This window comes from Sabethes cyaneus, chromosome 3 (genome assembly GCF_943734655.1).
Source record: "Sabethes cyaneus chromosome 3, idSabCyanKW18_F2, whole genome shotgun sequence".
Taxonomy (NCBI): domain Eukaryota; kingdom Metazoa; phylum Arthropoda; class Insecta; order Diptera; family Culicidae; genus Sabethes; species Sabethes cyaneus.
Genome location: NC_071355.1, coordinates 223388058 through 223409383, shown reverse-complemented (window position 1 = coordinate 223409383; position 21326 = coordinate 223388058). Strand labels below are relative to the sequence as shown.

The 21326-nt window shown below is 41.7% G+C and overlaps 3 protein-coding genes across 3 annotated transcripts; 1 reads left to right on the top strand and 2 right to left on the bottom strand.

Annotated features, from left to right (window-relative positions):
* Nucleotides 1-8240: 8240 nt before the first annotated feature.
* LOC128744473 (eukaryotic peptide chain release factor GTP-binding subunit ERF3A) lies at nucleotides 8241-18893 on the bottom strand. Its single transcript, XM_053841519.1, has 9 exons — nucleotides 18154-18893; nucleotides 11557-11748; nucleotides 11345-11491; nucleotides 10934-11282; nucleotides 10587-10860; nucleotides 10434-10520; nucleotides 10194-10370; nucleotides 9941-10109; nucleotides 8241-9874 (listed from the first exon to the last, which is right to left on the bottom strand). The coding sequence occupies exons 1-9, from the start codon at nucleotides 18467-18469 to the stop codon at nucleotides 9831-9833; spliced, it is 1755 nt and encodes a 584-aa protein (XP_053697494.1). The 5' UTR covers nucleotides 18470-18893; the 3' UTR covers nucleotides 8241-9830.
* Nucleotides 18894-19139: 246 nt separating this feature from the next.
* LOC128742543 (18S rRNA aminocarboxypropyltransferase) lies at nucleotides 19140-20163 on the top strand. Its single transcript, XM_053838942.1, has 3 exons — nucleotides 19140-19498; nucleotides 19554-19738; nucleotides 19806-20163. Exons 1-3 carry the CDS (start codon nucleotides 19185-19187, stop codon nucleotides 20093-20095), a joined length of 789 nt encoding a protein of 262 aa, XP_053694917.1. The 5' UTR covers nucleotides 19140-19184; the 3' UTR covers nucleotides 20096-20163.
* Nucleotides 20164-20170: 7 nt separating this feature from the next.
* Nucleotides 20171-21097, bottom strand: LOC128742544 (peptidyl-tRNA hydrolase ICT1, mitochondrial). Its single transcript, XM_053838943.1, has 3 exons — nucleotides 20820-21097; nucleotides 20522-20701; nucleotides 20171-20465 (listed from the first exon to the last, which is right to left on the bottom strand). The coding sequence occupies exons 1-3, from the start codon at nucleotides 20982-20984 to the stop codon at nucleotides 20208-20210; spliced, it is 603 nt and encodes a 200-aa protein (XP_053694918.1). The 5' UTR covers nucleotides 20985-21097; the 3' UTR covers nucleotides 20171-20207.
* Nucleotides 21098-21326: the final 229 nt, after the last annotated feature.

The following is a 21326-nucleotide window of genomic DNA, read 5'->3' as shown; positions in this document are numbered from 1 at the left end:
CGCTGAGACGCACCACGTTTCGCAGGCATACAGCAGTACGGATTTAACGTTTGAATTAAAGATTCGGGTTTTCGTACGTAGAGTGATCTGGTTTGAGCGCCAAATGTTTCGCAGACCTGCAAAGGCACCCCTGGCCTTCCTGATCCGTGTGGCTATATCAGTCTTGGTACCACCATCGGGCGTTGTTTGGCTACCAAGATATTGAAAGACGGCTACCTGCTCAACTTGTTGTCCCGCTACTGTAAAGTTGGTTGAATTGTCAGTGTTCACTACCATAGACTTAGTTTTCGCTACATTGACTGTGAGACCTGCTGCCTGGGAGCTCTCGGAGAGGTCGTCTAACTTGCTCTGCATATCGTTTCGGCGTTGTGCGAGCAAAACAATGTCGTCGGCTAGGTCGAGGTCATTTAGCTGCTCCATCGTTAGAGGATTCCAAGGCAATCCTCGATTTGGTCTACTGTCAATTGCTCCAACTAATATCTCATCCATAACGATGAGAAACAGAAGCGGTGATAAAATGCAGCCCTGTCTCACGCCAGCAGTAACCCTTATGGGGTCGGACAAGACGCCGTCGTGCAAAACCTTGCACGAGAACGCCTCGTACTGAGCCTCGATGAGATGGACTAGCTTATCTGGAACTCCTCTACGCCTAAGTGCGCCCCAGATGTTTTCGTGATTGAGTCGGTCGAACGCCTTTTCGAAGTCAACGAACACCAGCAGAAGAGAGTCCTGGAATTCGTTGATTTGCTCCAATATAATGCGGAGCGTTGTGATATGGTCTACACATGATCGGCCAGCACGGAATCCAGCTTGCTGCCGCCGGAGAGTAGCGTCGATCTTCTCCTGAATCCGGTTGAGGATTACCTTACAGAGTACTTTGAGAGTAATACAGAGCAACGTGATGCCACGCCAGTTACCGCATTCCGTTAGGTCTCCTTTCTTAGGGACTTTGACCAATATGCCCTGCATCCAGTCCACCGGAAAAGTTGCGGTTTCCCAAATATTGCTGAAAAGCTGATGCATCATCTGTGCTGACAAAGATGGGTCAGCTTTGAGCATTTCGGCTGAAATACGATCTATCCCTGGCGCTCTATTGGATTTCATACTCTTGATGGCAGCTACAATTTCATCCAGCGATGGCGCCTCCGAGTTCACGCGATTTATTCGACGAACTGTAGGCGTCGTACGCTGCTGGTTTTGTTGGTCTCTGACATTTGAAACTCGGAAGAGTTGTTCAAAATGTTCAGTCCATCGCTTAAGCTGTTCTGTACGGTCAGTCAATAGCTGACCAGCTCTGTCCTTTAGCGGCATCTTTGTATTCATCCTGGCACCACTAAGGCGGCGAGAAATATCGTACAACAAACGGATATCACCATTGGCGGCGGCGGTTTCTCCTTGTTCGGCTAGGGAGTTAGTCCAGGCTCTATTGTCCCGCCTACAAGCACGTTTAACAGCCCTCTCCAGTTCGGCGTATCGTTGACGGGCAGCTGTCTTAGCCGATCTGGTCCGCGCTCGCTCAATGCCGGCTTTCGCCTCTCTCCGCTCGTCGATCTTCCTCCAAGTTTCATCCGAAATCCACTCCCTCCGCCCACTGCGCGCTTTGCCGAGGGTTTCATCACTGGTCGTGATGAAGGCGTTCTTGATGCCGGTCCATTGCTCTTCGACGGTTCCACCAGATGGCAACTCCGAGGCTCGAGATTCAAGTTGTTCAACAAAGGCCCTTTTCACCTCAGGATTCTCCAATCGGCGGACGTCGTAGCGGCACCCAACTTTCTCCTCCCGTCGTTGGACACGTGCGACGCGCAGACGTATCTCAGCGATAACAAGATGATGGTCGGATGCAATGTCAGCGCTGCGTTTGTTGCGTACATCAAGAAGGCTCCTTCTCCATTTCCGGCTGATGCAGATGTGGTCGATTTGGTTTTCTGTTCGGCCGTCGCGGGAAACCCACGTGACTTTATGTACTGGTCTATGGGGGAAGAGCGATCCACCAATGACCATGTCGTTATTACCACAGAATTCTGTAAACAGCTCCCCGTTTTCGCTCATCTCTCCTAGGCCATGGCGTCCCATGACGCGTTCAAGGTCCGCGTTGTTTGGGCCAATCTTCGCGTTAAAGTCGCCCATGTGAATTTGGATGTCCCCCTTCGGGATTTTCTCAACCACGCTGTTCAGCTGGCTGTAAAAGCTCTCTTTCTCCTGCAGGTCGGCAGCATCTGTTGGCGCATAGCACTGGATTGCCGTAAGGTTCCTAACCCGTGTTCTAAATCTGGCAACGATTATTCGCTCATTTATTGGTTCCCACTTCATCAGGGCCGCATGTGCCCCTGGGCTCAGTAGGAATCCAACTCCTCTTTCTCGAGTAGCATTTTCACCTCGTATGCCAGAGTAGAGCAAGACTTGCCCGGATGATGTCCTGTGTTCGCCAGTACCCGGCCAGCGGACCTCGCTCAGCCCCAGGATTTCAAGCTTCAGGCGGCTAGCTTCCCTTGCAAGTTGAGCCAGCTTGCCCTGCTGGGCAAGGGTCAGTGTATTCCATGTTCCGATTCGTGTCCGTGTTTTCATGCTAAAGGTCGTTGCCAATAATCCGGAGAGATTTCTTCTTTCATTTTCATTAACTTTTTGTGTGTTCTGGTACAGTAGGCTGTTAACCTAAGGTCCTTATCCCGCTGATGGGGCTGCCATCTTAATGTGGGCGGGAGCCACTGTGCCCCCTTTCCTGTTAGCATACGACAACCGAAGTTGCGTACCCCAGCCGGCACCTCGTGGAGGTAGGAATAGGAGTTAATGAACAGAGGTTATGGAATGCACATGTTCACCCTTTGCCAGCCTTTCCGAAGATCGTTCAATAAAAAAAGCCTTTTTCCTTATCTGGACACACCCCTTACCACTGACCGTTACCCCCCTTTCTCTTCCAACCCTTTCCCAGCCTATTACCGACCCGGAAATTTTCATAAAGACTATACTGTACTTACTAAAATAGAAATTTTTGATTTCTTTTTTTAACTATAACTAGGTGAGTTCACTGTTTGGGGTAAAACCTGGGGATTGAAACCTAAACTAGCCTTTTGATCATAAACTGCTATTGCTCGACCTAGAATAACCTATGCTGCAGTCATATGGTGCCAAAGCCAAACTAAACAAAGTTAACCACCTGACCTGTCTTTCAGTTACCAGTGCCTTGCGTACAATACCTATTGCAGCCATGGCGGCAATGCTACATATACTTACTGCCTTTCGCTCAATGTGGAAAAATGGAGGGCCTGATCTTCCATCTGCATTTTTACAGATGGTTCAAAGATGGGGTCCTGCACCAGCTCCGGAATTTACGGACCCGACATCAGGGGAACTATCCCATTAGGAAAGTGGCCCTTTTTTTTCATGCAGAAATATATACAATATACTTCTGTGCAACAATATGCTTGAGACGAAAATACAGACATGCGAAAATCGGTATCTTCACGGAGAGTCAAGCAGCACTCTTCCGCCAAAACAACGTTTTATTACTTTGGGTGCCCGGGCACTGCGAAATCGAGGCCAATGAATGATGTGCTTCAAACTTACTAAGACAAGGATCCGCTCAGCAATTTATCGACCCTTAACCGTTTCTGGGCACCTCCGCATCCGCCGTGAAAGCCGAATTGATGACATGGACATGGTTGCAATCAAACACAGGCTTGTAGACCAGCTTATTTTATTCTGTTTCTCAGAGCTTATTTTAGCAGTTTATCTACCTAAACCCTGCAGTAGCTAAAAAACTATACTCCATTTAACTCGTAGTGATCTACGCACAACCATTGGACTCCTAATAGGACACAGCCCCGCTCTTTATAATTTAAAGAATATCGGCAAGGTATCATCCGACATCTGCCGCTTTTGTAACTCTGAACCTGAGAGCTCAGTGCATCTGCTCTGCAATTGCGGGGCTCTTGGATTATGAAGGCACAACTTCTTCAGAAGTTTCCTTCTTATTCCATATCAGGTATGGAGCCTAAATCCCAAAACGGTCATTGGTTTTATTAACCATGTAACACCGAATTGGGGCACAGGATTACAATTATTCGCCTTAATTCCATCAATGGGTATGAGCGGTCCGTAAACTGTATGCAACAATCGGGGCCTGCCACAAAAAACGATCATTAAGACTGTCGCAGTGGACTGTTGCGCTGTCCCTTAGGATTTGACCTACCTATTATTAAATGTTCCGCCAACTAACTCGCTTCATGGATGTCCGTCTCCAATTTCTCGATTATTCCACACTTTCCAGGTCATACTCCACTTAGTCTAACCATCGAGCACACTGCGCACCTCTGCGCCTGGCATTAACCGAATTCGAGGCGAAAACCATTTTTGCTGGGTTGTTGTCCGGTATTCTCACAACATATCTCGCGTACCCTTCCAGCTTTAGCAGCTTCCTGGGTGCTTCCAGCTGTTTTGTTTGTGGCTCCCTAAACCAATTCCCTTATATTAAGGGGTCATAGTACTTTTTCAATTTAAAAAAAATCGAATTTTTTTTTATTGATTATATCGAAAGATAACCATTTTGACCATATGTGTTTTAAGCCATTTCGATGAATTCCAAAAATTGACAAAGTTACAGCTATTTGTACCGCGCATGTCTGGAGCGATTACACAGCAAATAAAAACTTCAACGTCGTTTTTCTCGAAACCAGGTTTTGAAAGTCGGTACCATAAATATCTCAAGAACGGCTCAAGCATTTTTCATGATTCTTTTTTTGTTTGAAAGCCAACAAAATTATCTAGTGTTTGACCCATCCTTTTTTCGATATTGCAATTTTTGTATTTTTTAGAAATGTTTCAAGTCAATTTTTTCGACTAAAAACCTTTCTTTTATGTTTGAATGTCCGCCATTTTGTTATGCGTTCGAATTTAAAAAAAAGGATGGGTCAAACACGAGATAATTTAATATACTTTCATGTCGTTTTGGAATTTTTCAATTCGGATAAACCCCCTAGCGCCAATCCATGGTACCGCAAATCATGTTTTTTTTCGAATGAGGAAGGAGCCGTAAGGGAAAGGGGAAGAGGTTCACATATGCAAACAAAATTGTCAATATTAGTATAAAGTGCAATGTTTAGAATGCAAAAGACCCGAATCGATTCTCTTATCGCGTTATCGAGAAAAAAATATTTGAAATAAGGCAAAAAATGTGATGTTAAAAGTACTATGCCCCCTAAGGAACAGCATGCCATCAAGTTTTATGAAAAACCTTCCAAGTGTTTCGGAATATCGGCGGTACATACAAATATTTATTGACTTTTATATTTTAGAATATTTAGATGTTTATCCCATCCAACCACTTCTGAGTGCAATCCGTCTTGTTGAAAGACCACATTCGACTCCGGTCCGTATTGCACTGTGAGTGAGAAAAATTCACTTACATTACTTATGTTCATTTCTCTATTCACTTTATCTTCTTCTGGAATAAATACTGGGCTTATCTTTTATCATCTGAGGCTACCAATCCAAATATATGTGGTAATCAAAAATGTCTTGCTGTAATGTAAATACAAGGCATGTAAGCACGTATTGAGTAAAAATGATAGGGGTCTTATGCTTACTTGAAAGGGGTCGCAATAGGTGCATCTCAGAGTGACTTTTCGCCATCCAATTCAATTCATGAAGGCCTGGCTGATCAAATGAGTAACTTACCTACAAACTTATTGGCCCATGCCCGCTGGTCCAGCAGAACAAAGGAATGAAATCAGAGATCTCCACTGCCGACAGTTATCCGCCATGACTTTCATCTGTCGCCGGACAGGTTCTCGTCAACAGTTCGGAGGTCGTTGGCTAAGCTGCGTCGTCATGTGCCTCTTTTTCGTTGACCTTGCGGATTTCAGTCGAATGACTCTCAGCAGATCTCAATCGTTCCTTTCTGTGTGTCCGATCCACTTCCACCTACGTTAAATTTTTAGTTGAAGACATCGACGATGGAGTTCCTCGTTGTATATTCAGTTGTCAGGCTACCAGGTACGAACGATATATCGCAGGCACCAATTAATAAATACCTGCAGTTTTTACGGTGTCTCCCCTGTGACGTTTGAGTTAAAAACTCGGGCTTTGGTATGTAGAACGATCTGGTTTCGCAGACCTCAAAGGGCCCCCCGGTCTTACTGAACAATGTGCCTATATCAGTCTTAGTACCAAGATATTAAAAGTTGTCCCCTTGCTTAACCTGTTGTCTCGCTACTGTGAAATTGTACCTTTTTTCATGACCACGACTTCAGCCCTCTCTCAATTCTCTTTTTAAATGGTTTTAAAATGGGCTCCCATTTCCCAGAAAACATTAAATGAAAATATAAGGATTCTTCCGGAACTACTGCTACTTTACCAGCCGAGAGCCGGGGTGGCTCATGCCGTATCAAAAATTCCTCTCCATCGTACTCGGTCCAGGGCTACTCGTCGCCAATTCGTTGCGAGTCTCGACACACGCAAATCGGCTTCAACCAGGTCGAGCAATCTAGCATATTGAGCCTCTCTGTTCCTGGTGCCGGTGGAATTCTTGAAGAGAATGAATTTCACTGCACAGTCGTCCGGTATCGTTGCGACGTGGCCGGCCCACTTTCGCCACGTGTACGATGGGAATCTCTCCAATAATCGCATGTAACTCGTGCTTTATACGCCTCCACAACTATCCGCTTTCCGTTTGTACTCCCTACTCCGCCAAAAATAGTCCGCAACCACTTTCCTTCAAACACGGCAAATGCACGTATGAAGTCCGTAGAGGACTACTGGTCTGATTAACGTTTTGTACATCCTTAGCTTTGTGCGGTGGCGTGTGCTCCTTGATCGAAGCGTCTTGCGGAGGAAAAAGTAGGCTCGATTTCCAGCGTCGTTGGATCTCCTTACTCGTATTATTGTTGGTGGTAACGAGAGATCCCAAGTATACGAACTCATCAACCACTTCCAGTTCATCACCGTCAATAGTCACTGTCCATGGGAGGGAAACGTTGTTTTCTCTGGAGGCTCTTCCTACCATATATTTGGTTTTCGACGCATTGACTTGTAACCCTATCCTCCTAGCCTCCGTTTTCAGTCTGACGTAGATTGCCTCCGTCGTCCCAAGGTTTCTAGTAATGATGTCTAGGTCGTCTGAGGAGGCTAGGAGTTGGCTCGATTCTTCCGGTTATCGCTTATTTCAAAAATTTAACTTGATTTTCCTGTACCATATCCATATTTTGTTATGAAATATAAATAGGTAATAGGTAAGAATCGAACAAAGATATTTCAAAATAATTTTTTCTTGTTCACCGATTTTAATATTTTTATGGTGAAAATTTTCCACTGGTATTATTTTTCGGAGTGGTCGGCCTCTACACGGTTGCCTTCTGAGTATTGCTTATTTGATCGCCCATCCGATATCGTTGCTACGTGATCAACCCACTGAATCTGCCTCGTTTTTTGGTATATCTCGTGATTTTCATGCGCTTGCGCCGCACGCCGTTTTCTAAATTGCCACCAAGAATTGATCGAACGATACGCTCAAAAACACCCTTCGTTCGGTTCACTCCTGCTTATTCAGCCATCATCTGATATGATTATTTAAATTATCACCGCTATTCTATATTTCGAACGGATTGGTATTTCGAACGAAATTTCTGCCAGCAAAATCAAATGGGCAAAACATTTCGTTCGAAACAAGTCGAACGAAATAAAGGTTCGTTCGAAGTACAGAATAGGGGTGTATAGCTTTGATTCTACATTCCGATCGGGCCCGTCCCGATCGAGGTGTGTTATGGCATACGTCGTTATGGTATGTCTGATCGAAGCGAAACTTCCGGGTACGATCGGTATGTAGAATACAGGCGTATTTTTATACGCTGCAGGAACTTTAAAACGTATATCGATCAATTTTCCAAGTCCATGGCAGGTCGAGGTTATAGTTCAAATTTATATCTAGTATAACTAATATTTGTCTTTGTATTCCGATATATGGGTATCTATTAGATTATATGCTATAACTCCAATAAATGAACTGACAGTGGATAATCCAACAGCCTGAAATGTTGAAAACTGGAAAGTAGTGTAAGTAAAACAGAAACCCGAGAAACCGATCTCTGAACTTCGACTATTCATTCAAAAAATGCAACCATTAGGCAGATTACCCCGAAGAACAAATTTTAAAAATATACCTATGCATATTTTCGAAACATTCTGATTTCAAACGTTTTAAGAATTGCAATGATTACATTTTAAATGGAAAACAAATATTGTTTGATGTTTTTGGGAGGTTTTATTTTTACTTCTTTTCTTTAAAAGATAAACAAATAAAAAACGAAAAATAGCAATAATAATTAGTTAAAGGAGTTTTCATTGCTGTTTTGATTAAATGTAGAATAGTTTCCATTCTCTGTTTTGCGCTTGTGGCATTCGTTTTAACATGATTCTTTCCTCTATTCACGATACAATTTTATTGTGTGTTTGTGTCTCTGGTAGCTTATTCCCGTCATTTTTTCCAACAATGCACTTTACTCTCGACGCTGCTGACTGCTTATGTTTTCTCTGCTTGCTGGATGCTTTATGCTGTGTTTTTGAGTGTGTAAACCTTTTTCAATAGCGTAGCTCTAATTAAATTAACTCTCATTTTGCCCTATAATCGCGTGCATTCATTTTTATTCTAATGAACGGCGTCATGCCAAATTAAATGTCTAGGGCCATCATACGCAAGCTGCCCTAATCATACACATACACTCGCAGCAAGCACACCGTTTACATTCATCCGCTGTATTTGCATACAAAATACTGCCACCAAACATTCTCTTACGTGCAGTACAATATCGAAAAATCGAGAAGCACTTGGTATTTTGTTGGATCTGGTTTCAGAAGCGACCTCTGCGTAAAATTTGCTTTACTTCGTTCTCATTCTGTGTCCTTTATTGATGCTTTTTGCTGCTGTTTGTGTTCTGTTTTCAATAAGTAATTTCCCGAACAGTGATTTCCGTACAAAAAGCTAAAAATCTTACAATAATAAGCAATTTGTATCAAGAAACAAATTAAAAGTAACAATTGTTTTTGCATAATAGATTTTATTTACTACTCATCAGCGTTGTTGTCTCCCGATCGCTCTCAACGCGTTTTCTTCCTTCGAGAATTTTCCGGAGATGCTTCGAGTACAAATGGCTTCCCTTTCCAAGAGCCGATAAATCGCATTAAAATGTGCACTCATGTTCGCCTGCGGGCTGTATTATCACACAGTTCCAAGAACTTCTCTCGCTCGGGCGGTTGGCCAAATTGTCTTGGATTTTTTTTTGTCGTTATAATATCGTGTTATCATTAAGATTATTGTTCCTGATGCGTATGATGTTCCATTTTTTTTATATTTTAGTTTAATTGTTACTGGTTTAAAGTGTAGTTTTCTTATTTCCTTATTGTATATAAGTTCAGTCCTCCGCTTCCGCGATTTGAATATTCTCAATTAGTTACTCTTTTACTGCACATGGTGATTGTAATTATAAGCCCATAATATATCTTTGTCGGGATATTTTTTCATTCACTTGAATAAGCGAAATACGAAACGAATGCTGCAAATTAATCTCGGAGACCGGGTACAGAACTTTTGCTCACTTTCGAAGCAATCATTCCAAATAAAAGGTAATTATAACAAGAACAAGGCGTTGCACGTGCAAAAAACTACATTGAGTTGTCTACCGAGAAGTTTAAGGTTGTTGCTCTACTGACTGATGATCTCTTTGTGTTTGTCGTCAGAAGGACAAATTTCCAACAACGGCAGAGGACGAGATAGCGTGGTTGCTGTTTGTTTTCAATAGCAGTTGCATGTCATCTGGTGTATGGTTTGGAGTGAAAACCATTTATTCAATAACCTTTAGCACTTTACCGATGGCGATGGTTTTATCTGTGGGTATTATTGAGACATTAGTTTTAATTGTCAAAAACTGATTTAAACAACAAAAGGACTCACTTTCATCTCGCAACGTAAAACGACCCATCTGCGGGAATAGTTTGAACTGCTCGAGACAAATCAATCCGGAACACTCAATTCTCATGATGGCGACCTGGTCTTGTTTGACGAAACGCGGCCGCGTCTTTGATTTTTCACCAGTCTTCTTATCCACTAAGCAAATAAGAGCCTGCAGAAACGGAAGAAAGCAAGTTATGATAAATCTTTAACTAAAACATTTGAGAGTCAAGTTTGTAAAGGGTTTGTAACCTACCTTAACTGTAATTTCCTCTGCTGCACAATGTATGTGCATAACTGCCGAGTAGCCCGCACAGATAATTGATTTGTGTTCTAAGATAACTACTTGCGCATCGAAAACTTTACCGGTTTTGATTGGGTTTGAGGCATCGCAAAGCACAAAACCAGGCGAAACGTCTTCTTCCTCTATGCCCTGAAAATAATGAGTAATTTTATTAGATACATGTGCCGTGTCCAAGCACTGTTAAATACATACTTTCACTTTGATTTTAACATTTTCACCAGGCCCCACGGCGGTAACTTCCTCGTCATCCGACCATAACTGATCGACAGACACTTGTGTCTGAAATGGAAAAAAAAAATAATATACCGAAACATTCTTTTTGTAAGTCCACCGGACATCACTTACTCTATTCGGCATTACGAGTAGATTGGTTCCTTTCTTCGCTACTCCTGATTCAACTTTGCCCATTAGTACCGTTCCCATGTCCTTGTACTTATCTACGATTGGCATAATAAAGGGACCATCGGTTTTTCTGTTCAGTGAAGGCAGCTCGTCAATGAAAGGAATAAAGGCTGGCCCTCGGTACCATGGACAGACGGACTCGTCAATCTGCTCTCGGAGGCCTTGACCGGTAAAACCTGACACCGGCATAAATGTTAGATCCTTGGTAGGGTTAAAGCTGTTTAAACGAAAAACCGATGCGCGATTAGTATCACCCATTAACATCAAAATCATTTTGAAATGTTTCTTACCCCAACTTTTTGAGGTATGGTAGGATTTTGTCTTTGCATTCGTTGTACCGCTCGACGTCCCAGTTCACGGTCGGGTCGTCCATTTTGTTAACCAGCACCACCAGATGTTTAACACCGGCCGTTTTTGCTAACATGGCATGCTCTCGAGTTTGCCCTCCCCTGTCAAAGCCAGTCTCGAATTCGCCCTTTCGCGCCGAAATAACCAGAACCGCCAGATCAGCTTGGGCAGCTCCACCAATCATATTAGGCACAAAACTCTTGTGTCCTGGTGCATCTAGGATGGTGAAATGTTTCTTTTCAGTCTCAAAATAGGCTCGGCCTACTTCTACCGTTTTGCCCTTATCGCGTTCTGAAAATAGTCAAAGGACCATCTTATTTCCTTATCTGTTGCGAATCGGTATGATCGCTTACCTTCTTGGTTTGTGTCGAGTGCCCACGATAAGTACCAGCTTTCTCGGGACTTTTCACGTGCCTCCCGTTCATACTTTTCCAACGTCCGTTTGTCTACCATTCCTGTAAGAGACATAATCTGGCCACCAATAGTCGATTTACCAGCATCTGTGGGAAACATAAAAAAAAATGTAATTTCTAGCCAAGGAAATTCTATTCCGGATTGTACGTACCAACGTGTCCAATAAATACTACATTCACATGCTCCTTCTTACTCTTGCTTTCCTCCACCTTCGGGGGCTTCTTTTTGGATACCTTAACTACACTTTCACCATCAACCTCACCGTCGTCCAGCTCCATCTCTTCATCTTCCGGTGTTAGTATGGAGTCTTCTTCAGCATCCCAGCTATCGAGGGGTTCGCTTTCTGCAATTCGTTAGAAGGAAGGGTTTAAGATAATAGTTTTAAATCTTTCGATCAAATGAAATAATCGAATCAACTGTCAGCAATGCAATAAAGGTGGTTGGGGAACGTTTGTCGACAATCAGCCCAGATGATAAAGTGAGCAGCACTTTCAAGCAAAACCCCAACCTCTCCGTTCGAATTGTCGCAGACAGGCTGAGAGTGTCCCAACAACCGTCCAATGAGCTAAAAAGCAAACCGGCGACCTATCAGAAGGTAATGACCCCAAATTGCGAACAAAATGACCTAAACACGATCCCGGCTGTTGTATCGAGGGTGCTCAAGAAGTTCGATTGTATGGGAATGAGTTTCCTTAGCAGGAGCTTTCACGGCAATCGAAAGTGGAAAGGTGGCACACATTTTCAAACATCTGAAACTGTGGAAGTACACTATGAAAACCAACATTTCCAGTGCCACCGAGACCGTCCGCAGGAAATTTACGTGAACGTGCGGCTAGAAAACGTCTGCAGCCTTTTATGAAACAACACGATTATTCCTTGCTGTTTTTGCCGTATTCGATACTCTGCTATTACGAAACAACGACGATGAAACAACGTTTTGGAGGAGAAGAACGCTTCAAACACGCTAGTCCAATTGAAAATATTTTAGCCATCGTCAAACAATTTACAACAAACTGGGATGCTGGGGTCAACCGGATGCTTAACTGATTTTTTTTTATATTTCATATTGATTGACCTTAAAGAATTGGTTTTTAATAGATATTTTAATCAATTTACACGCATTTCCATTTGAATAAAATTTAGTCGTAGCACCCTCTAGGCCACGTTATGTTGTCAACCACATTTTGTTTAAGATCTTTCATGTTAGTGAGAATCCTAATCTTTAAAATACATATCAACCTCTTTTATCTCCACGATGGAGTAAAAGCTCTTTGCTTTCAACACAATGAATAGTTATTGAATAGTTTAATTGATTTTTTATTGTACCTCGAGTGAACTGTCTAGAAATTTACATAACTATCTCCTCAGGGGATATTTTAGCGGAGTTATGTCAGACTATGTCCTGCTTTCATAGATACGCAGGAAGACAAAAAGAGAGAAGATTAATGTAATTGGAAAAAACGTTCCCGGTAAAACACTAATTATAACGTATAATAAAGGTCCTGCGCTAGACGCCAATTAGTCGTTTTCTAATAAAAAAAACGGCATTATCAATGTCATAATTTTGAATAACGACGAAAACATGGAACTGTTCATGCACGCCTTTAAAAAACAAATCTATAAAATAGCAAGATTACATAAATACTAACTGTGCCCGTGCCAAACGGCCGACCTATTTGAGAGAGTGAACATCAAAAATGCATCGTAAACTGCAGGTTGTTTCAACTGGAATAATGTAAGGTGAATTTCATGCGAACGGGGTGAACGAATTGGACCGGTAACAGCATAATTGAGGCGAAGAAACTAAGTTGGTTAAAGAACAGGAGAGGATTTATTATTTTTTATTTTGGTCGTATTTTTTAACGCAGTCTATAGCATCTATGTATGTCATTTGTTCGTTTATAATATAGTATAACGACCAGGCAGAGAATTGTATTGATATTTTTTTAGATGTGAGTTCGTAAAATCTTCAATTTACTATCTATTTTAAACATAAAAAGGCATTTTAAAAAAGACTCGTAAAGATAGTCTATTATATGAATATGAATATGAATATATGGTACAACCACCTGCCTTAGCAGAATATCCGTACATAGCAATGAGCCTATCATGTCAAAAAGAGTTGTACATATTCAACGATTGGTCATGCTTCCCAACTCTTGTAAGGGCCAAAAGAGAAATGGTCGGTAAGCAACATCACTCACACGCACCAGGAATTTAGAGAATCTCATTCCAAGGGCTAAGTCGCCTGAGTCAATCGTTGAATAAACCGACTTAATGCAGAATGACTCCAGCAGGTGGGGAGAAAAGCCCGCTCATTATCCACGATGTGTTGTTAATCGGGCCAGGATTAACCCTAGGAAGTTGACTGTTTCACTCTCCCTAGGCACACCGCTTCAAACAAGTGATCTGATTGTCCCTCCCTCTTCTCGATTCTAGAGACTCGTAAAGATAGTCTATTAGGATGGAAAGTTGCCTATTCAGTAGTAAAGGTCGATACTTCGAATTTTCACTACCTGTTTCGCGATGGTCACATAACCAAAAACTTCCTCAACTCGCACGCGGGCTCGAATGTTCGTCTACCTCGGTGGATCCAGATTAAATCTTTTTCATTAACAACTCCTTCCTCTGATACTTGTGGATGATGCAGAGCATTCCTTTGCTAGTGGCAGCACGTGGTCAGAGTTGTTATTAATGTCATAAAGAATTAGAAAACCAGAAGCACACTAAGAAGGATTTCCTACTCCCAAGCAACATTTTGTTGGTTCTTTGTGAACACAATACATTCTTGGCTTATAGAAGACAAGTTGAGGTTTTTTTAACTGTTGAATTTTTGATATTATATGTAGGAGATTCCAAGTTTAAGCTGATACTTCATGTAAAAGAATATTCTCTAACTGGCGATTATATATTCATCATGACAGCAGTCTCTTAAGAAAGAATTCCTGCTAATATCCTATTGAAAAAAAAAAATACTCCAACGAAATTTAAGTGTGATCCAATTTTGTTAAATGCCTCTCTTCTGAGTTGTAGTAGCGGTCTCACATTCATCCGCTTTGCCCATTTTTCCTTTTCGAAAGGACTCGAGATTGCCCCGAAACACGCACGTAGCGTATCATCACCTAGTACAGGGTAGCTTTAATTGGCCCCGTCAGTTAGTCCGGAAACCCGTTATTATCTGCCATAGCTGTTCACGCTCGTACCAGTGTACTCCCGACATTTTTGGAGGACTTTTTAGGAGTGTTAAAATTTGATCCGTGGTATCCGGGTCTCCATAAAGCCCAGCAGATACTGTACTTCGAAATCTTTTGCTATTGAAAATAGGTACATGGTCGTCGTCCAAGAGATCACCTTGTAGGCAGCGTTGACCAGCAGTTTGTAGAGTTCTGCCGGGAGTCGATCTTTACCGGTGGCACTATTAAGCATCAGCTGAGTGATTTCTCAGATGGCCTCTTTGAGATCCGGAGCCGGAGTGAAGATTATCGTTCTGCTTTATCGTCATTGAGATGCTCATCAAACTGCCGACCGTCTCGCGCTCGTTTGTGATCAGGTTTCCCTGCTTGTCCCCACATAAATCAAGCTTTGGTGTCTATCATTCACGAGTTTGAATTAACTACTCATAGAACCCATACGTGTTATTAGTACGAAATACGTGCCGCACAATTGACTGAAATGGTCGTCACTTTTTATGTCATCACGAATAGAGGACTTTTCCTATATTTCCTGTAGATTGTATAGATTATAGATTGACCTTAGTCCCGGATTTCTAATTTCAGGGGTGATCGCAACATGGCTTTAGGAAATAATTTTGTCAGACTTCAAATTTGTTTGGAAATGTTGAGTTAAAAAAATATCATCAGCTATGGCAACAGAAGTTAGTTTTTTGCACTTACTAGCCAAGGAGCACACCATGTAGACTCTTACTAAGAATACTAAGAATCCAACTCAACTAAAAAATGACTGGCGATCCCCTCATGTCTTTCAAGTGCCACATGAGCATTTATGAGGGCCCGGAATTCCTTTAAAATAGGATGTGGCATATCAAATAACATCAATGTTCGACAACGAAACTATTAGTGCCCATCTTTAGCTTCGAGAAGAATCGCATATGTTTTTCCAGTATTGCTTCCGGCTGCAGCTTCATAGATGGGCTCAAGCTGGTAACTGAGTCGATTGTGAAAATTGTTAAATTTTGTTAGTTTTAGTTTGATTTTAGCCAAGGCTTTAGCATCACATAGCCAGACAGGCAATTGATGCTAAATACATGAAACTGCGAAAATGGTTAGTTAAATTCGTTTTGTGAAATTGTTTTTCATATGAGCAACGAAAATATGACGTCATATCAGCCCCCTGGATCAATCTTCCTATAATCAGCAGTAAGTGGCGTGAATCGTGAGGTATGTTCCGTGGAACTTCGCGAATTACAACGCATATTTTGCCAATTGAATTTTTTAAAGCACTATATGGCATATTGAGGACTTCTCCCAGTTAGTTTCGAGGTATGACACTGGTCTAATAAGTCAGTCATCGTATGTTCGAATCTCGGCTGGGAGAGGCTGTTAGAGTCAATAGGATCGTCGCAACTGGTCCTGCAATTGTCCTGCACTCTAACAGCTGGCTGCGAAGTCTGTCGTATAAAAACAGTTTATGTTTCAACATTCCACGAATTCAGGTAGATTACAAAACTTAGTTTTCAAAACTTCAGTCTTACTTTGCTCATTTGGAGCCTCGATTTGACGGTTCGATTGGTGTTTTATGCCACGCTCTTTGTGCGTCTGTACTTTATACCGTTTGTGCTCACTACCTGACGCATTCGTCACTCAGCATATCCGTTGGAAAAATCCACTGGTAAATGCTTGCCCGTGCCAGGTAGATGTTTTGTTGAATAGAATTATACATCGAAGGTGACATGTAGTAAAACAGCTACATGATGCTTAAGAGTTTTATGGAGAAAGTTAACTTTATCAATTTCTTTTAGCTTGGCAAGCTCAATTTCAACGTGATCGCTAATGACCCAATTTTCATGGGATAGTTAGTAGGTTCTTCGCTGAAGTCACATTATCTTGATTGTAATATTCGCAGGCTTCCAGTTGGCCTCAAGGTATGATGCTGGACTAATAAGCCAGTTGTCGTATGTTCGAATCTCAGCTAGGAGAGGCTGTTGTCAATAGGATCGTAGCAACCGGCCCTGCAATTGTTCTGGACTCTAACAGCTGGCTGCAAAATCTGTCGTCGTATAGAAACAGAAGGTCAAGTTTCGATAACGGAATGTAGCACCTAGGCTTTGCTTTGCTTATTATTCGTAGGCCATACATGAGACTCACATATACGTCCTATTATGGTTCGAAGCAGCATTTCAAGCTCAGAATCCATATGTATATATAACTGGCCCCGTTTTTTTACAAAATAAAGTCTCTAGAAATAAAAATCAGTTCGTTCAGAAATTTTCAGTTTCTTAGGCGGCACTAATAACCTCACAGAACTTAGCATTTTTTTGTAGCTTTTCTACCTACATTTTTTTTGAATTTATTCTGCCTTAATTCGACACTGGCTTGGCCAAATGGTGTACGTACCTTTGTTTGCATTTGTGTACGAATTTTTGAGTACTTTGATTTTCAAGAAGCTGCAAAGAAGTGTATTGAAATGTTCTGCTGGAAACATTGAACTTGAAACCTATTGGCGTTAAATCAAACGCATATTATGCTGCTTCGTTGTCCGAATATATTTCACCACATGGCACATACTGTAATAGGGTGATTTATCTATTTTGGACACACGTCCCACGTACTCCGTTTTTAACATTTACGGCAAAATCAAATGGAGATGACCAATATAGATAAATCACCCTATATGTATGTATCATCGATGATATCGCAAAACAGCACACTTTTTGGCTGCTGCTAACCAAGTAGGTATAAATACAACCAGTTAAAACAAGATTATGCAGCTTTCGACAGGTAAGCTAACAGGAATGTTACTATTAATCATACAATTGCGACAAAACTAAAAATATTATTAGAGCAACGTGGTAGTTCTACGAATGATTTAAATGTTTTAAATGTTGGGTTGTTGTAAATTTTACGGTTCTCGTATTACATGCAGCACATTAAAAGTTAGACACTGACATTAAAGGCGGTCAGTTTACGACAATGGTATTCTATTCAGCATATTAAAATGCGATTTGATTTACTACAACAGTCCGGTGTAACAAAAATTAAGTTTTGATCGTACCGTTATTAAACTCCTACAACCGTTCACCGAGATTGAAATTATAATACTAAAAACCGTCTTGAATAACATGGTTGGAAGCCCCTCATACCTTGTTCGTGCCATTGAAGTTTGACACATTTTCTCTCGATTTGAGATGTTAATTTGGTATTAAAAACCGTATACTATAGTAACCGCTTCTACGATGTCAAGTGTAACAATTTTGCTACACTTCCCTAGAAAACAATATTTAACAATATTGTTAGTGAAACACGTTTTTCGTTCGTTTGCTAATTAAAGTCACCAGCGATGACCAGCAAAAAGCAGTTAAATCCTGTTGAAAGGTTGTGGGTGACGTAAGGGCTTTCCCTCACACTCCATTCCTTTAACATTGAATGGTCGACAAGATTCACAAGAAAAGACCCACTGTTTTCTCAGTACTGAATGCACGTCACTTCCACGCAGTTCGTCTGATCGCCCCCTTCTTTTATTTCACCCGCCGGTTAGAGGAAATATGTAACAATATGTGAGTCGAACTTACCATTATTCTCTGGAGTTTTGGCCTCCTCATCACCCTTCACGTCCATGGGAACCGGAGCCGCACTGCTGGACGGTGGCGTTGGTGTAGCCGCGGCGGATGTTGGTGAGTTGCCACCGCCGGACGAGGAAGCTCCGGTGGCGGTGGTAGTAGTAGTAGTAGTATTGGATACCGTCGATGTGACTAATGCTGCAGCAGCTGCCGCTGCGGCGGCCGCGGATGCTGCCGAGCTAGCAAAGCTTGGCACGAATTCCAAGGCATTTACATTTAGTGTGGAGAATTTCGCACTGATCTCGTTCGAATCGTTATCTTGGGCCATTTTTGTTACTCGCAGTCACTGTCACTTAGCCTATCCTTTCACAAAACGCTTATGTAGCGCTACGATTTCTACCTGCTTTTAACGATTTCTAAAATCCGAATCCGGACAAGGAATAGACAAACGGAACGACAAATTCTTTTTTCTTTAAAACCTATCGGTGCCGAAACTGCAGGGAACGGGAACAAAAGAACCAAAAAGAAGACACGGACACCGACGAACGAACGAAAAGGAAAAACCTTCGCCCAATGCGGGTTTGACTTTTATCCGAACTCGGTACTGTTTAATGGAACCACTATCTGCCAGAGATTTAATTCTGGTTCCACGAAATAATCCTTCTGAGCGGCCACAGCACAAAATCCGCAAAAATTAGCGATTTACGAAATTCACACGCGTTTTTAACACACTTCTTTCAAACCACATTCGTCAAAGATGGCCACATAGACACGATTTTTTATGCTCCCGCACTACCTACTCTCAATTTCTCTTTTTTTCATTATCTCTCGCACAACTGTCAAAATTGACAGTATGCTTTGACAGACTTAGACAAGTTTAGACCAGTTTCTGGCAGTTCAAGGCGTTACCGAAGGGCGTCCGAAACGCACGTGCCCTTTACTGCAGTTCTTGCAGTTAAGTTATGTTTATATTTTGAGATTTCAATCATCACCAATTTTAGCTGTTAATAATCGTGTCGATTACTATTTAGTCACACCGCGAAATGAATAAATCTCGCAATAAAATTCGGAAAAAACACCGATCAAATTCACACACTGCTAAACACGAAAAGTTGCCAGAAAAATTGTCAGATTTATCGGTTGCTTCAAGTGATGACACCGAAGATGAGGATGCTGCAGCGAATTCCGATTCAAGCACCTCTTCTTCAGGAGGAACGTCAAAGAGCAAGTTTGATCTTGGCAAGCCAGCACAGTTCCCTGTAAGTATGTGGGATCTAAATCACTGTGATCCGAAGAAATGTTCTGGTAGAAAGTTGGTTCGACAAGGATTGATTGCTAATCTTCGTCTGGGTCAGAAGTAAGTACGCATCAGTTTAGTAACTAAAAGCGTTGAAATAACCACCAGTTCTAAGGTTTCCTGGTCTAGTCCTAACACCTGTTGGCTCTAGTTGTGTCAGTCCGCTGGATAGAGGCATAATCGAAAGCTCCGGCATTGCCGTTGTTGATTGCTCGTGGGCGAGGTTGAATGAGACACCGTTTAACAAAATGAAATCCCCAAATCCGCGACTGTTACCTTTTTTGGTTGCTGCCAATCCAAGTAAGTAATAAATTCAAAACGGTTTCTGATATTTTATTACTTAATTTTAAAAAATCCGTAATTCTAGTCAATTACGGCAAACCGTGCAAATTGTCTTGCGTTGAAGCAATCGCAGCCACGATGTATATCACTGGTTTTAAGGAGGAAGCCATTTGGTATTTAAATAAATTTTCCTGGGGACACTCATTCTTGACGCTAAATCAAGAACTGCTGGATTCGTATGCCAACTGTCAAAACAGTAAGGAAATTCTTGAGGTTCAAAACAAATACCTAGAAAAAGCGGAAGCTGAACAAAACGACCGAAATAGAGAAGTGGATTTTCCTCCCAGTGAAAGCAGCAGCGACGAAGAAGGATAAATTCAAAATGTCTTCGTTTTGGTTTAATGTGATGGCTCGGATCGTTAAAACATAATAGAAAAGAGGGATACACGTACTACTGCAATTTATTTGACATTCAGAAGCGTATGTTTCACAAATTAGGGTCACGGCGGTCCTGTTTTGTTTGAGATCTGTTTCTCTTTATCGCTAAACGTTCTCGAATCGCTCTTTCATGACGACGTCGTAGTTTTTCAACTGTCTCCGGTGATAATTCGACTGACTGTGGTTTTTCAGCGTCGCGTATAAACGTACGTAATTTTTCCAAGACATCAGCCATGTTCATTTGTTGAGAACGTGTTAGTTCACTTTTGATGACTAGATATCCTTCCTTGGTAATGCGATTCTTTTGCTGACATATATAATATAGTTATAAGATGTATTGAAATAGACAGTCTTCCAACTTACCAATTCTGACAATCGCTTGCGTACATATTCGGACAACCAGTCGGCCGACTCTAGGTGAAACCGCACATCAACTTTGGTACTGACAGTATTTACATTCTGACCTCCTGGGCCACTGCTACGACTGTAGGTAATTTGCAATTTTTCTAACGGTATAAATCCAGAGAATTTATCTGCTGAAGGCTATTGAAAAAAATTGATGGATAAAATTTTCATTGGTTCGTATATATTGTAATTAAGCAACCAAATTGAACATAACAAAAGTCTCAACATTTTTGAAAATAGAAGTTTTTTCCGTTACCTTGGGTGGAGCTGGAGTGTACAATCGTAAACTGCTGGAAGGGTAAATCTTTCCCAAAGAGAGATCGCTTTCAAAACTATAGCTCCGTGGCAGCAGCACAGAAGTTTGTTGCGGGATTTGGCAGCAAGCACGCCTCAGTACTACTGCAAGCGCTAATTTATTCATTTTGATACGCACGTGACTATAAACTCACGAGATATTAGAGTAGTCTCGATATTCTGAACTATTACTAAATATTACGAATGCTTATTTTCGTTTTCGAGGTTTCCGATCACAATGCGTAATGTAATGTTCGATCTGTTCGATACAATTTTGGTAATCCAATGCTGACATATGAAGCAGAATCCAGCTTCTGCCATGCACGATAGAGGACAATGTGGTATATACAGGTTTGGCGATGTTTTTAAAGTGGTGTTATATGTCGACCAACATTTGGAAAGGGCGGATAAGCCAACTGTCAAACAGACTGAGTGAGACCGTGAGAGGCAGAGCCAGGCTTCTGAAAAG